General features: G+C 36.5%; 1 protein-coding gene across 17 annotated transcripts in view; it reads right to left on the bottom strand.

Annotated features, from left to right (window-relative positions):
- The window catches only part of SPAG9 (sperm associated antigen 9), a 110,426-nt gene that overhangs the window by 16,256 nt on the left and 77,900 nt on the right, over positions 1–16,270 (bottom strand). For 8 of the 17 annotated variants that reach the window (XM_081027873.1, XM_081027864.1, XM_081027863.1 and 5 more), the window contains 14 exons: positions 15,058–15,188; positions 13,128–13,184; positions 11,908–12,081; positions 10,711–10,840; positions 9,925–10,014; positions 9,511–9,678; positions 8,892–9,063; positions 7,545–7,763; positions 7,044–7,239; positions 5,689–5,814; positions 4,369–4,449; positions 3,681–3,748; positions 1,557–1,705; positions 387–558 (listed from right to left, as the gene is read on the bottom strand). In XM_081027873.1, the coding sequence (XP_080883999.1) occupies positions 387–558; positions 1,557–1,705; positions 3,681–3,748; positions 4,369–4,449; positions 5,689–5,814; positions 7,044–7,239; positions 7,545–7,763; positions 8,892–9,063; positions 9,511–9,678; positions 9,925–10,014; positions 10,711–10,840; positions 11,908–12,081; positions 13,128–13,184; positions 15,058–15,188 (1,933 nt within the window). The remainder of the gene's footprint in view (positions 1–386; positions 559–1,556; positions 1,706–3,680; positions 3,749–4,368; positions 4,450–5,688; positions 5,815–7,043; positions 7,240–7,544; positions 7,764–8,891; positions 9,064–9,510; positions 9,679–9,924; positions 10,015–10,710; positions 10,841–11,907; positions 12,082–13,127; positions 13,185–15,057; positions 15,189–16,270) is intronic. The other 9 variants (XM_081027874.1, XM_081027872.1, XM_081027876.1 and 6 more) reach the window with 4 other exon arrangements.

The following is a 16,270-nucleotide window of genomic DNA, read 5'->3' as shown; positions in this document are numbered from 1 at the left end:
AGTACGTCACAGTGACACTGCGTAGTGGTTACTATGCAGAGAACAGACGGGAGTGAAAACAGGGAGACCAGTTAGGAGGTTCGGGGTTATCCAGTGGAGAAAGCACAGTGGCCTGGTCTACAGGGATAGTGACAAAGATAAAGAAGTAATTGATTGAAGGTATTTTTGGAGGCAGGCTTGACAGTCGCCCACAAAGGTTAGATGTGGGAAAGAAAAGAGGAGACAAAAATGATCCCCATAATGACAGGGTAGATGGAGTAGCTATCTGTCTGACGCTTTCAGTGATAAGAGCTCAACTTAGTCACTGGTTCTACTCAGCATTTGAGACCATTGAAAAATAAAACATTTTCTTTAATTGACAAAAATAAAATGCTTTGGAAACTTACCTAACATTTTGCTTACATAAGGCTCAATGTCCACATCCTGCAGATGCTGGTAAGTGTGTGCATGATAGAGGCGGAGTGTGGAATCCAAACGAATGGAGACCCACACACCATCACCCACCCATGCAAGCTGCCGCACTTGGCTCTCCTTCCTGGGATGTGCATCAAACGATTTCTAGGAAAAAGTGTTCAATCATGTTACTTTAATTAAGTAGGAGTTTGTGTTTAAAAACTGACGATTTGGCAGAATGTATATTGCAAGAGGAGCCTAAATATTGTTTACTAAATATGATCGCTCTTCTATACACAATTGCTTTTATCCTGGACTGCAAAACAAAATAAAGAACAAAGAGAAGCTGGATTTCAACACTGAACAGGATACTGACTTATGAAAGCGATACTGGCACATACATCCATTCTATGTGACAGTGTTCAACAAAAAGACTGAATTTGATCTCAAGAATTTGTATGGTTGCAGAGAAATACATGAAGATACCACTTATAATTAAACTAAAGGAACCTACATTGGTGTGTGTGTGTGTGTGTGTGTCTTTGCACGTGCGCGCATGTAGGGAATAGATCTGAAAAATAAACACCAAATGGTTAACTTTGGGACTTTTAGGTAAGGGAATGAGATTTGGGACAAAGGGAAGAGGGGACCTTCCACCTTAACATTTTCCTTTTGTAAGTTTTTCTTTTTTTAAACAGTTAGAATGAATTTATGTATTACTGCAAAACTTTTTTTAAAGAAAGCAATGCTAAGAGGTTTTACTTTTACAACAAGTCCCCAGTGTAATATTATTTCTCAGTCTTTGACACATATATGGATTTGCCTAAACACACACAGGGAGGCAGAGACTTGGGAGCCCCCTCCCCAGCAACCCACACCTAATTACATCAAGAACCATGTATTCAAACAATAACCGGATGCATCTGGGGCTACTGGGACACGTGAAACATTTGTGTTAATCTTCTTTTTCCTTTAAAAAAAAAAATTTCCCACCCTCAAAGTCAAAAGTATCAAGAGCTGAAGGAACACAGAAAGCCATCAATGTATCACTGAAGTGCCCTGAAACACAGATTCAGAAAACAATTTCTACAGAAGCGGAAAACAGTCTTAGAACCTTCAGGAAATACAAATTCAGTAAGGACAGAAAACGTGGGTTAACTTGCCTCTATTTTCATGGCCTTTGGCTGAACCACATAGATTTTGTTCCTATAGCCACACCAGACTTTGTCATGGACCACAGTCATGCATCGGATGGAATGGTGAGGCCGTCCAAGATCTAACAGGTGATAGTTTGACAAATCCCACTGCCCGTCTTTAAATGAAGAAATTGATTAAGAGTTAATGCACACCACCTTTTACTCAATTTTAACACAAGAAACATTCTATAGGGTGCATAATTAACTTTATCGATGAAGCACCCCCTAATACCATGTATTCAGTGTATCTTTTATTTGCAGAGAGTCAGTTCTCTTATTCTATAAACTGCAAACTTGGAAGAGACCTCAACGTGCCACCCAGTAGTACCTGGACCCCCATGCTCTCAACAGTAGTGACGTGATAAATCGGTTGTAAGTTATCTATTTTGAATAATATCTTACGAATGGATTTAAAGTTATTCGGGGGATATTATCTCTCACTCGCTTGCATTTTGATACATTTTCTTGAGAAGTCAAGGGCACCTCAACTGCTAACACTTTAGGAATCATGTGTACTATAATTTTAGTGGTAACAGAAATACAAATGAGAAGAAACTACTGGAAGTTTGCTTCGCTTTGTAGCTGTGCTTGAATAATTTTAGTGGAAGAAAATGTACTGCCTCACAAAGCAGCTGTTCCATTTTCATAAAGATATTAACTGTCAAAAAAGATATTCCCCCATAGCTAGCTAAAGTCCGCCTCCTCGTATGTAATCGCCCATTAGTCTGTAGTTTTGCCCAAGGGAAACAAACAATAAATCCGGTCCAACTTCTTTGTTACTGCCCTATGTCTTCTACTCTCAAAACCAAGCATCCTTGGCACAGGTTTTGTGCATATCACAGTTTATGGACCCTTCATCCCAACTCTGCTTTGTCCATGTCTATTTAATGTTGTCTCTCTACCAGAATGGAGCAGGATTATCACCAGCCCTGTTCTGGGTACTCATTTCCATGAGACTGAAGGTGTTAACTAACTCATATGGAATTTGGAGTCAACCTTTAGGTTAATTCTCACTCTTCAGACGTGTCTCCTCTATCTTATTCTTCTGAACCCAAACATAGGACTTTACGTTTATCCTTATTAAATGGACTTTGTCTTATTTTGTCAACATAATTTTGTATTCAGTTTACCAAAACATTTACTATTCCATTTTTTCTAGGCTATTCCATTTACTAGCCGAGCGACCAAGAACAAGTAACTAAAATTGTGCCTCAGTTTCCTCATCTATAAAATGAGGATATAATAGAACCTTCCTCATAAATTATGGTGAGGGTTAAGCTCAAATAAAGTCTGTACCGGCCTGAATAAGGTAAAACAGGGGCCTGTTACTCTTTCTGTTACGTAGTCATTAACCTGCAATCTCTAGGTACCAGTTAGTTACAAAGCCCCCAAGCACAAAAGCATATGAGTCTGGGGAAAGCTTTGTTAGAATCCACATTTAGTGTATCTACATTTTTATATTTCCCTGATCTGATCTACCAATCTAGCAGGTAGGGAATGAAGTACCATTTCTGGTTGATACATGTACCAAGAGTTATGAAGTGTTACGTGCTCGATTCCCTTAATTCACTCAAGGAAGGTTTTCTGACACCACCACCCCTCCATGTGAAGTTGGTAGTAACAGTGCTTTTAAAGGGGAAGAATATAAATAATGTGTCATGAAAGTGATTAAACCATACCCACTTAAAAATTTTTTTAAAAATATTTACTAAATGGAAGTGGGTGCAAATTATTTTTAAAATACTGGACAAAAGAAAACATATCCTCTCACTAAATTTCTCCCAATTTAATAAATATATGAATAAAAAATAAATGTCTCCATATCAGATCATATAAGAGGACCACAAAATGCTAAACTACTTGTTCATTATGGTAAGCATATTTTCAGTGGCATACTATTAATGTATATACATACCTCTAAGCAGGCACTCACGTATTTTCTGATCGTATACATTGTTAGTATTCAGTTTAAATCTTTATTCTTTCTCCTATTAAGCATCATTTCTTTAAAACATAAAAAGCCAATCTACTTGAAAATGCTTTTGCAAAGCAACATATTAGTGAGCATGTAATAGATTCATAACAACTCACCAACTCCTCTGTGAAAGATTGCAAGGGTGCCATCAGCCAGGGCCACTAACACAATTCCTTTCACATGTCTGCAAACAGGGCAAAGGATTTCAGAACTCTCCATCCGGAAATACAGAAGGGACCACATGCTACTGAACTAATTCAGAGGCTCTCAGAGGGCCAGTATGCGACAGATGAAGAGCTTACATTAGAACCTAAATGAACACACTCTTTTCATCATTGAGAAAGTCTTGCTATGAAAATGTCAGCTGAACTAAATAAATAGCACATGTGGCGCCTCAGGTGTTCACTTTCTGACCCAAACTACCCTCCTCATCGAAGACTACAGAGAAAAGGTCCACAGACCAGAGACACACACCTTAAGGAGAACTAACAGAGTCAGCTCTGTGACTTAAGAAACAAACTGATTTTTGTAAATTAACAGGTATCAATTGGTTTTTCTCCTCAAAGTACTAAAGAACTCATAGTATGGTAAGGAATCACATTTGGCAAGTTTTCTACTTTAAGTTTTCTATTTTACTTTCTAGTTAGGCTTCAACTGCACTCAACTTCTCTAATTCTATAAAGAGGGAAACAAATCTGGATATTGATTTAGTCATTTAGCACATGTTAGCTTTAATAGTCTTAAAATTTAGTTTATACCAAAATAGATATTTTTAAAAGAAAGAATTTCTAAAATGAAACTTACACAATACTGAGAATCGAATCTTTAAGTTTAATAGAATGGAGACATTTCCTCCACTGGGCTACAGATGAATGGACATACAAACTGCAAGAACAAAATCAAGACTGGTAAGGCATAGAGAACATCAAGTCATTGCTTATATCTAATACAAAGCTCCTTCAGGAGGAAAGAAGAGTAACATACAAATTTTAGGAAAAAAACGAGAGTAAGGGTAGGCCTAAGGCAGAGAAATAAGCTGCTTAAGCAACCAGAAACATATGAAGACTGAAAAGCCAGAACTAGAATAATGCATGGTCAGTTAGTTTCACGTCACCCCATACGTCAGAGTCTTTGGCTAAAATCCTATTTAAAATGTTATCTTACTTTTCTACTTGACTGAACTATAGCTTTCTGATGACAGAGTGGTTTACAACAGGGAGTGGAAAACTATGGCCTACAGGATACATCCAGCCCTCCACCTGTCAAATGTAAAAAATGGTTTTTACATTTTTAAACGGTTGGGAAAAATCAAAAGAAGAGTATTTTATGATGTATGAGATTTGTATGAAATTCACACTTCAATGTTCATAAACAAAGTTTCTTGGAACACAGCCCCACTACTCCACTTACGTACTGTCAATGCAATGGCTGCTTTTGCACCTCAACAGCACAGCTGAGAAGTTGTTCGAGATCACATGGCCACAAAGCCTAACAATTCTTATCCGACTCTTCATGAAAAAAGTTTCCCAACCCTTCGTTTTATAGTTTTAGACGCCTATGGAAAAGATACACTAGTGACCTTGCTTATTAACCTTTGGACATGTACAATTTTGTTAACACTCCCCACACTGCTAGAAAGTGAACAAACCATGTAATGTTAGTTATCACCTCCGAAGCTTACAGACTGCTTTTCCTAGTAACTCTGCTAAAAAGTTGTATATGGATTTGCGCCTTCCTGAAGCCAAATACATTAGTTTAATTCCTAGTATTTCCTGAACACACTCTAGCCTATATAAACCTTCTATGCATCAATAATTCTGTCTCTGTGCTGTTCAGAATCTTTCTGGGTCACCCAGATTTAAAAATTTTATTTACTTCTTCTTCCAAGATTATATAAAGGGAACACTGTGACAAAGAAACATATGGTTTACCATTCAGAACCAATGTAAGTCCAGTTTATGAGATAGTTGCAACATAACCTCAACATGTGTGTATATAAAATTCTTTGCTTTAATATGTACTTTTTGCTTGTATTTGTATGTACCACATTTTGCTTATCTTCTGATTTCAAAAGCAAAGGTAAAAGACTAAAGATACTCTAATATTAAAAGAGTTGGCACCTACCAGCCATTCTGAGCTCCAAGCCACATAGTTGGTAAAAGACTACTCATTTTCTGGGCTTCTTCTCTCACCAGGTCTTGTTCATTTGGCAATACTGATATTTGATCTTTATATGCATCTGAGTCACTACTGGGAAAGGTGGGACAAAAGGGAAAAAAAATCTGAATGTGCTTCGTTTTCAGGAATTGATCATTACTATATTTTACTTTATAATTTAAGATAAAAGCTCAAACAAAAAAAATTCCAAAGCCAAAAGTTAAATGTTTACATTAAATATAAATGTTGAATTAAATATATAAATGTTTACATTAAATATTTCAACAATTGTACCAAAATAACATTAACATACTAGGATGCTCAAGGTACAGGTTCTAAAAAATAAGGGACTTAAGACATGGCAATGAAACATAGCGGTTAATATCCAGGCTATAATTATGGCTTTCCCTTACAGTTATGTTGAATTTTCTCAGTTTCTTCTCAGAGGAAAGGGGGAGGTATAGTTTGTTTTACCTACAAACACACACACACACACACACACACACACACACACACACCACACACACACACACACACATACACGAGGCTAAAGCATAAAAAAATTTTCTAAAACAAATTAATAAACTGAAACATGCTTATATTCTACCCCTAAACCTTTCTTTAAGTAGATTGTCAGAGCACATATACTAAAAAGATATAACTAGGCTATCAAATTCAAAACAGACAAATGAATGTACTAATTCTAAAGAGATGATTATTCTTAAATTAACAAGTAAATATTAATAGACACTTGGTTGCTCCATACACTAAGAGGAAGAATTTTCTGTAAGGCCTAGAGAAGGCAAGAAAAGAAATTAAAGAATTCACTAAATGGGCCTAGATTAACCAACTTTTAAAGGAAGAGCCCCAAACAAATTGTTTTCTAATAAAATATTTGCCAGAAAACTAAATTCACAAAGGTCATTCAAGCCCACGTGGGAAATTGAAACAATGGCCAATTTTATAACTAGAATGGGAGAGAGAGTAGGGGTGGGGATTAAAATGTCAAAAGTTATTAAAGAATGGAAGACAATGAGTACAACAATTCAAAAAAAATCATACCAGAGGAGAATATCACCAGGAAGATTTTGACTAATATACTTGATAGACAAGATTTTTCTTTTAAGTCAGAAGTAAAAGAGAACAAATGAGAAAAAAAGATCCAGAGAGAATGAAGTGGAAGGAATAAATGAAGACAGTGGGAATCTAAGTGTGCCACAACAATGCCAATTAGTGGGAATAGTTTGGCTATTTCGGACTATTTTGGTTCCTTTTGTGTGTGTGCTTATCTGGTTTCCTAAGTTGCTGACCCATTTGTATACCTTGACTGATACACTGGTGAGAGGTCTTCTGGGATTTGAACTCCCAAAGGATCTGTAAAGACATGCTCTGTGTACACGCCGGTTTGGGAGATGTCCACGGTGTCTTCAGCTGACCCTGCATTGCCTTCTGTGGCTTCAGTTGCTTCTTCTGCTGTTGGAACATTTTCATCAACCTCACTATTTTCTGCTTCCTTTTCTAAAAAATAAATATAACGTGCTAACCATTCTGACTTTGAACTTTTCTACCAATAATTTCCTTACACAAACCTCCACTAAAGAATTTCTCTCCACCTATCCTTTCCTCCTCCACATGCTCATGAAATTAAGAATTCATCATTTAAAAAAAAAACAAAACACCTCACGATTTCATTTAACAGGCATTATAACATCTTCTTTAAGCTCTTTCATCCTTGTTACTTTAAGATCTAAATTCAGTCCACAATGAGGCATATGGGATAGGCTCAGACTCTATACAGATGGTATGCAAAGGGACAGCTATACCTGGTGGTTTTTCCATCACTGGTGAAGCACCGTTGGTACTAGGGGAAGTGGCAGTTGCTGTCACACCTTCTGCTGAACAACCAACCACTGTGATGCCTCCCAACAGGCTGTCTGTCTCTGCCGAGCTAGTGCTTGTCATGCTTCCACATAGAGACGCTTTGTCTACCTGTCCAGATTCTGAAAGCTCTTCTCCCGCAGGGTAGTCTGTTTCTCGTGCTCCTAAAAAATAAGATAAACCTTCTTTTAACACTGAGTAAACTCATACAAATAGTATTTTCTTCATAAAAGCACTGTAGTTGCTTGAAATAAGTGTGTGCAGGTGAGACAAATAGTTATTTGAATAGACTGACAAAATGGTGGCTTTAAATTTTGTTTAACGTAACCTTCACAAAATGGGAAGGTGTAGCTTAAAAGTTTAAGATAATACTTCTTTTAATACAAGCATAAGCAAACATGAAAATGTCAGAAATGATGTTTCTGTTTCTAATATGAGGTCCTGGGCAGCCACCTAATGAGGTTAAAAACAATGAAAGCTAATTATATGTGTCAAGTTGGCAAAACAGTTTGCTGTTTGAAATACTGTTTGCTGTTTGAAACAAACTTCTGCTACCATAGTAAAAATTAATCACCCTAAATGTATACTGTGCTTTATGACATTAGTAAGACATTTAAAAACTAAGCATTTACAATATAAACTTCTTCAGTTCTTTTAATTTAGAAAGCTGTTTTTATTCTTATCACATTAAAAAATTTTATTGTAGTCAAATATATATAACATAAAATTTGCCATTTTCACTGTTTTTTAAGTGTAAAATTCAGTAGCATTTACAATGTTGTACAGCCATCAAAACTACCTATGTCTAAAACTTTCCCATCACCCCAAACAGAAAAGCTGTATCCATTAAACAATAACTCTCTGTTCCCCGAGCCCCAACACCCCTACCTGCCCCAGGTAATCTCTCTAATCTACTTCTGTCTTTATGAATTTGCCTCATGTAAGTGGAATCGTACAATATTTGCCCTTTTGTGTCTGGCTTATTTCACTTAGTGTAAAGTTTTAATTCCTTTTTATGGCTGAATACTATTCCACTGTGGCTATATTACAAACGTCTTTAATTTTTAACATCATATAAGATTTAACCCAACACTTTAGAAGCCCTTCCCTTACCAATCAACCTAAATACCCCCTTGCCCTCTGCCTCCCAGCCATCTTCTAATATTACCACTGTTTCATTTTCTTCAAATATCTGGAAATATTTTGTTTAGTCATTTGTTTCCAGTTCATTTTGAATTAGGTCCTACAAAGGAGGTGGACCATGGGAAAGCAGGGGCACAGCTCACTCTTACCTGGTACACTTGCTATACACAGAACATGAGAGTTGCAAACAGTGAAGCTGTCTAGGATGTTGCCTGGTTGAACAGCATCAATAATGATAACTTTTGTAGCTGCATGAGTGCTGGTACAGATCCAGACTAGACTGGATAATTCTTCTTGATTTTTAAACTCCTTCTGCTGCTCCTGCAGGGCAAAGTAAGGAAAATGAGTGTTTGAAATGATGTATGGGTAAATACCTGTAAGGCTGTGCTGTTACAGTCAAGGGCAATACTCTTCCAAGTTTACTTCCAGACTATTTGGAAGGCTGAAAATATAACTACCACTCCATATTAATTAGCAGACTAAAAACTGGCAGTTAAAGCAGATCGGTGACTAAAATGTTCCATATCCTGACTGTAATGATTGTTACTACATAGGTGCATACATTTGTTGAAACTTTGAACTGTACCCATTTCAAGAATATACTTTTTTGTGTGTAAAATATATCTCAAAAAAATTGATTTTAAAAAGAGAAAATGAGGAGTAAGCAGGGGCATTGTAATCCTAATTAGAAGTTGAATCCAGAAGTAAGTTTTTGACCAAAGAGCTAAACTAATAGTCTCATCAGGTCTCCGCTGCGCATGCGAGTACCTTAAGTTCCTGGTCCAACTTGTCTAAACTGCTCTGAGAGGCACTTCGCTGTTGGCTGCCTTCTGCATCCAGACCAGCAACATCCTTGTAAAACACACTTGCTCCAACAACAGAGCCGCCGTCTCTGGTCTTCCCACCAGATAAATTGACGCCAACAGCACACCACAGCTTTTGAGTTAAAAAAAAAAAAAGGTATTAAGTCATTTCCTCTCCAAAAATGTTTCGAATTTTCCATATATTTTTAAAAGCCAATGACAATAAATATAGATCTTTAATATTAAAAGTCATCCTGGTTTAAAACTACAAAATAAATAATAATCTGATCCACAAAAGTAGAATTTAACATTTTTGGTTTAGAAAAACAATTCACCCAGAATTTAGGACATATCTCCTTTAACTTCAAAATTAATTTACCTTCATTGATGCATCTTTTTCATCTAGAGGTCTGAGATAGACAGGCACAGGTAAATTTTTCATCTTATTTTCCCCTTGACCATTGGTTACCTAGTAAATGTGGAGGGGAGAGAAAGACATTGCTAAGCCTCACCAAAAGTGAACTTACAGAACCACTGAGACACGAGCAAGCTCTGCTGTTACATAATTTACTCTTTGAAATCAGGTTCAAGTTAATTTTGTCGTTCTCATTTGTAAAATGAGAAAATCAAGTGGCAATTAGAGAAACAAGAGGCTACGGGAGCTCAGAAGAGACACACTAATTCACATATGTGTGGGAATTTGTGTGTGTGTGTGTAAGCATGAGCTGAGTCTTGTAGGAGTAGGGAAAATGGAGTAGACAGGTAAAGTTCCTGAAGACTGAACTGAGTTTCAAGACAACAGTTTGAAAGGTTCCAGGCCAATGTCTTCTTAAAACTTTTAAATAATAGATGCTGTTTTTTTAAAAAATGAAACCTTCAAATATAAAAACAGAGCTGGATCCCTCAAGTTTCATGCTCTCCGCCACCTCCCATTGACGCCTCTCCCACCTCACAGACTCAGAGGCATTTCTTTTGAGCTCTAGGGCTCTGGAGAACAGCCTGAAAACCACTACCCTCAACAAACTTCTCTAAATGGATGGCAAGTCCATGCAGCTGGAAAAGAGCGGGTATGCGGTGTGTATTAGAGTCCTTCATGCCCAGGCATACTCCTCTCCCCCTGCGACTCCCCATGCAAAGAGATGCTCTTACCATGTTCACATGTTACCTGTCTATACTTTTGAGGCAGACTCCAGCCAAAAGCTTGCACTCTCCCGTCTTCCTTCTGAACATGTGCCTTTACCTGACGATACTGTTCTCTCTTTTGTTCTCTGCGTGAGGCTAAACTAGCTTCAGTTCTAAAAAGAAAAGAAATTTCCTTTTTTAATTAAATGAATGTAACAAAAGCTCTCCCACTAAAACAGCAAAAATAACAACACAAAAATTACATGATTTCAAATTAGTTTACTTCAGACTAAGATTCCTCCTTAAAGTGTTATACTAAAACTGGTCCTTTAAAGTTATGCAGTAAATACAGTGCCCAAGCTTTCACAGGTTAGCAAGCAGCCTGTTGAGTCATCAACCATCAAATTTACATCAGGTTTCAGATCTGGGCCATACGAAAAGGAAAAATTCTTAAATATTTTTGGCGCCTCTTTTTTTGTTCATTTAACAAATATTTACTGAGAATTTTCTAGTGTCAGGCAATGTGCTAAATGTGACTGAAGATCAATAAATTAATGTCTTCTCAGGAAGATAATATAGGTTAACTTTTGGATCCCATTAACTTGTTTCAGGACACAAAAATGTAAACTGACTAGGTAAGCTTTAGAGCTGTAGAGTAAAATACTATAAAAATGATTCTGAAAATAATTTGTCTTTCTTTGGGCCATTTAAATTTTTGTGAGGTGACTTGCTATGTATCTCATAGTAAACAAATCTACTTCTGCGTCAGACATTTTACAGACACTAATTTAATCCTAACACCTCTGAGACAGGTAATCATATTCATTTTCTAGGCAGAGAAACTGGGGTTCTGAGACATTATCTTGCCCAAGTTCATGTACCTAATGAGAAGCAGAGTCAGAATGGAAAACCAGGTCCTTCTGACACCAACGTTAATGTTCAAACATTTAGGATAAAGGCTTATATAGGCCTTTAACATTTCAATTAATATTTACCCATGTTATAATACCAGCCAAAAGGAGACATTCAAAAAAAAAAATTCCTTCTTTTTATGAAAACTGTGAAATGTAATTTTTATAAAAGGTATTGACTACAAGTACTTTACTTACAGGTAGCCAAGTTACAGAAATACTCTATTTATACATTTATCTGAATGCTTATAGCTGATCTGATAAGCAGAAAGAACATTCTGAACTGTTCATTTATTTAGGGCACAATCACTAGTCTGGAAAATACTTACTCTTCACTAAGGAAATCAAAGGCTTTGGACTTATCGCCAGGGAGTTGAGATAAGGTGCTGCTTCTTTTCTTAACAGAAGGCGTAACATGAGAGGTGGGTGCATTATACTTCAGATTAACAGGTGGTTCGGGCTTCTTAGTAGTATTACTTGAGGAGCTGAAAAGTCGGCTGAAACTAAAAAGGAAAAAGTGAGTGTGTGTGTGCTACATGTACTGTGAAGAACAATCTACATTTCCTCACAAATTCCAGAGTGCTTTTACAAGGCAGTGAGTTAGAAACCGGCAAAAAGATTTTTTGTAGTCGTACAGTACAGCCTTAGCAATAACTCACAGCCAAACACAGACATTTAGGAAAGAGAAACTATTGCTTAGCAAGGTAGATCCCTGTTTGTTAATTAGCAATTCACACTATGAAAGGAAAAGTTCTTAAGTACAGGGAGCTTCCCATAACAAAGAAATAAAGTAAGATGGCTCCTTTAGCTAGCTCCTACTTGGTGCAGTGTAAAAGTGGTGGTGAAACAGCAAGGTTATGGCTTCATAGTTTGAACAGAAGCTTAGCACGCCAGTTTTAAAAAGTCATAATTAAGTACTAGAACACATATCACCAGTTTAGCACACATCTTACACATTTTTCATATTAAGCTCTATTTAAATACTATTTTCACATCCATTCAGAACAAAAAACAAAAAATACCCCCACAACACTTCTCTATTAAATAGCAGATTCAACAAAAAGGGGTAAGTATTAAGCAGTAAATGCACAATGCTTCTGGCATGAGCATAACTCCAGTCCAAAACAGACACTACTCAAACCCCACAAACAGTAAATTTCTAATCTTCACTTTGTAAAGTTCCTTATAATCACACAACCAGTCAGTCAGTAAGTATTTAATGGGGATCTAGGTAATTATCAACTCCATGAATAATTCCCCATTATTTTATTTAATTTAGCAGAGGATTCCACCAAATGCATAACCAATGATGCGGCTTACGACAGCATTATTTTTGTCCTCAAGAACAGCCTTACCGAGCTGGCACACTACATAGCAAAAAGAAAAAGTTCAGTTTAGCTGTATACCTCATATTTACGAAAGGAGGAGAGACGGGGAGGGAGGGAGGGACTGAATAAGGAAGGAGACACCAAAATTATTCTTGAAAATAAGTTTTGACTGTAATCTTGTCTCAAAATACTAATGTGTTTGTGTATTTTTAGATACTTACAACTGCCAAATGCTTGACCTTTTTTTTTCCTGCATGGCTGGGTTTTCTCTTGATGCTCTACATTAAAAAAGAAAGAAAAAGAAAAAAATGTGTTATCAGTGAGGGGTTCTCACTTTCTAGCTAAAGAACGGAGGACCCAAGAAGTTCATGGGCTACACAGAAGAGAGTCAACAATTAAATTCAGTAAGTAATTACTTTGATCTATAATGTGTCAGTCAGTCTGCTAAGGCAACAACAACTTAGATAAATAAAATACTATCCCTCCCTCAAAGAGCTCAGTCTGCTGATAAATATGAGATTATTACCTGTGCTGGATAGATAGCTAACATGCCTGAATGTTAATATTTAAACATTTTTATTGAAAAGATATCTTCCAACTCTCCCTTTTATCAAAATATGACCTTGTGAATTCCTGTCTTTACATAAAGGTCTGTATCATCTTATACACCCAGCTCTCACAACTTTACTGTTCCGATGGGTCATTTTTCACAGGACTAAAACTTTTCTATCACTGAAAAGATGACCCAGGGAAGGGGATACACTGGATTGATAGGTAATTCAACAAAATTTCAGAAAGTAAGGCATTCCAAACTGCTTTAGTAAGGTGGGAAAGATTCTGTCATCGCTTTGAAAGCCCTATTTTCACTTTAAAGAAAAAAAAGATTAAATTAAAAACATCTTTTAACCCAATGGAAAAAAGTTAAAAGTAGCTACCATTTCTTTTCACTTGTTGACTACCACTTTACTGCTAGAGTTAAAAATAGTAATGAAAAGTGGAGCCTGCCTATATGCCTCAGTTTTTAAAATATTCATTCATTACTTCTTTAATAGCCATTAAATGCTAGAGTTAAGAACACATTTCTGAGGACATTTGTTTCTTTGTCCAATAAAGGGGACGGGATTAAGAAGTACAAATTGGTAGTTACAAAACAGTCATGGAGATGTAGGGTATAGCGTAAGGAATATAGTCAATAATATTGTAGGAACTATGTATGGTGTCAGATGGGTACTAGACTTATTGGGGTGACCACTTCATAAGTTATACAACTGCCTAAACACTAAGCTGCACACCTGAAACTAATATAATATTGCATGTCAACTGTAATTAAAAAATAAAAAAAAATTTTTTAAAGTATATTGCTCGCTTTCCTTCTTGGTAGCTGTAAGCAATTATAATTTTAGCAAATGGTAAATATTCTATACGAAAGAGTTCTAGTATGACATTGGTAAAGGACATATAAATTGGTAAATACATGATATTATCATAAGGTTGTAAAAGTTTGAGGTTAGGAAATATGTTCATAAACTAAAACAAGTGTCAGTGTGTACTATTATTGGTAAATCTGATATGACAATCCAAACTCAAAAATATGATCAAATTAGGGGATAACTAATTTACAAACTTTTCACGAGTTCTTTCTAAATTAAAGGAATACTTTTACTGAGAATATGACCGTTAGATGGCAGCATCAGAGGTGAGATTTAAGATCTAACGGACAAAGACCTCAGTGGAAGTGGTGTTTTGTGCAGTCAGAAAATGGGGGTACTGGGGGGTGGGTTCAGCAAGAGTATTTTATAGGCAGACAGAGTAAAAATGATTGTTTCCTATGTGAAATTCTTATCTTTTCTTGACATTATTGCAAAAGCAGTGTCAATTTCTACATTCTTTTGAAAAATGACCATCATTCCTGAGTAATAACAATTGCATTTTAGAGATCATGGAAACATTCTCCAAGAGCCCTACTGGTCCCAAAGGTACCCACTTTGATCACATTCTATTACTAATTCCAAGTGTTACTTTAAGAAAGTCTCTCCTAGTAAACAGGGCAAGGGGCTTGGATCTCCAAGGCAGGACTCTAATTCCGAATGAAGGAACATTCAAAACTAGGAAACAATACTAGAAAGCACCAGAGGCACTTCTCATACAAACCGAATCATCTCTGTCCATCGAACAGCTTCCTGAAGCTCCATCAATCTCTCTTTATACTGGTTTCTCTCCATTAGAACACGGGCCATTTCTACTCTAGTAAAACGCTTCCTCTGGGCTGTGGGAATATCACTCTATAATGAAAAGAAGACTACAGATCACTCTGGGAGCATGTATCTGCTTTGGTGTTATCTCAAACTTAAGCAAAATCTTTAAGCTTTTAAATATTCCTTAATGTCTGCTCTAATTGATCAAAGTAAAATAGCTTTATAAAAATAAAATCAATAGATTTAAGTAATTACTTATGACTGAAAAGATTAGAGGTAGACTATTTAATTTCTTTTTTCTTCAAACATTAAAAAAATTTTTTTTGGGGGGGTGGATATTGGGGAACAGTGTGTTTTTCCCAGGACCCATCAGCTTCAAGTCAAGTTGTTGTCTTCAATCTAGTTGTGGAGGGTGCAGCTCACTGGCCCATGTGAGAATCGAACCGGAGACCTTGGTGTTATGAGCACTGTGCTCTAACCACTGAGCAAACTGGCCACCCTATTTAATTTCTTAATATAAATACAAATATTTGAACATAAAGGAAATACAATGAGTAGCTCATATTTTGAACTAAAACCAAAAGAGTTAACTGCTATCTATATAGATTTAATATGCTCACCTGGAAATGTTGCTTACATTATTTTAAATTCATTCTATAACAAATTGTAGCCATTCAGAAATTAATTACAGGTTAGTTCCAAAAGGGGTTCATTTATCTCAAACTACCAATCCATATGCATACAAGGCCAAAGTAAAGTATAAACTAATCGGCTAGTTACCAAGGTACCCAACTATAAGAGTCACTTAAACACCAACAGAAATACAAGATGGATACAACTGTATTAATCAGAATTCTTCCTAGGGAGAATAAGGGATGTTGAGTATGGTAAGACAAAACGAGCATGTTCAATTCAACTTCCTTCTATTGCTGATTTCTAAAGGCTCCTCCTGAGGAAGGCTGGATTAGTTGTAAAGCTTTTGTTTTGCTGAGTAGAGTGTGCACATTTTGGATCAAAGCTGAAAGGCTTGGGACAGTAAGAAAGAGGCGGAGCTTAGCCTTTAGCAGTCTCCTCCATTGTTCTCTAGCCACAGAACATGGCCTCTCTTTTAAATAGAAGTCAAAGAACAAACGATTAGAGGACTCTGAGTTTGCAATACAGCAATCCCA

The sequence above is a fragment of the Rhinolophus hipposideros genome (genome assembly GCF_964194185.1).
Source record: "Rhinolophus hipposideros genome assembly, chromosome: 20".
Classification (NCBI taxonomy): Eukaryota; Metazoa; Chordata; class Mammalia; order Chiroptera; family Rhinolophidae; genus Rhinolophus; species Rhinolophus hipposideros.
Note: the sequence above shows the minus strand (reverse complement) of the source record. Positions and strands in the feature narration are given on the sequence as shown.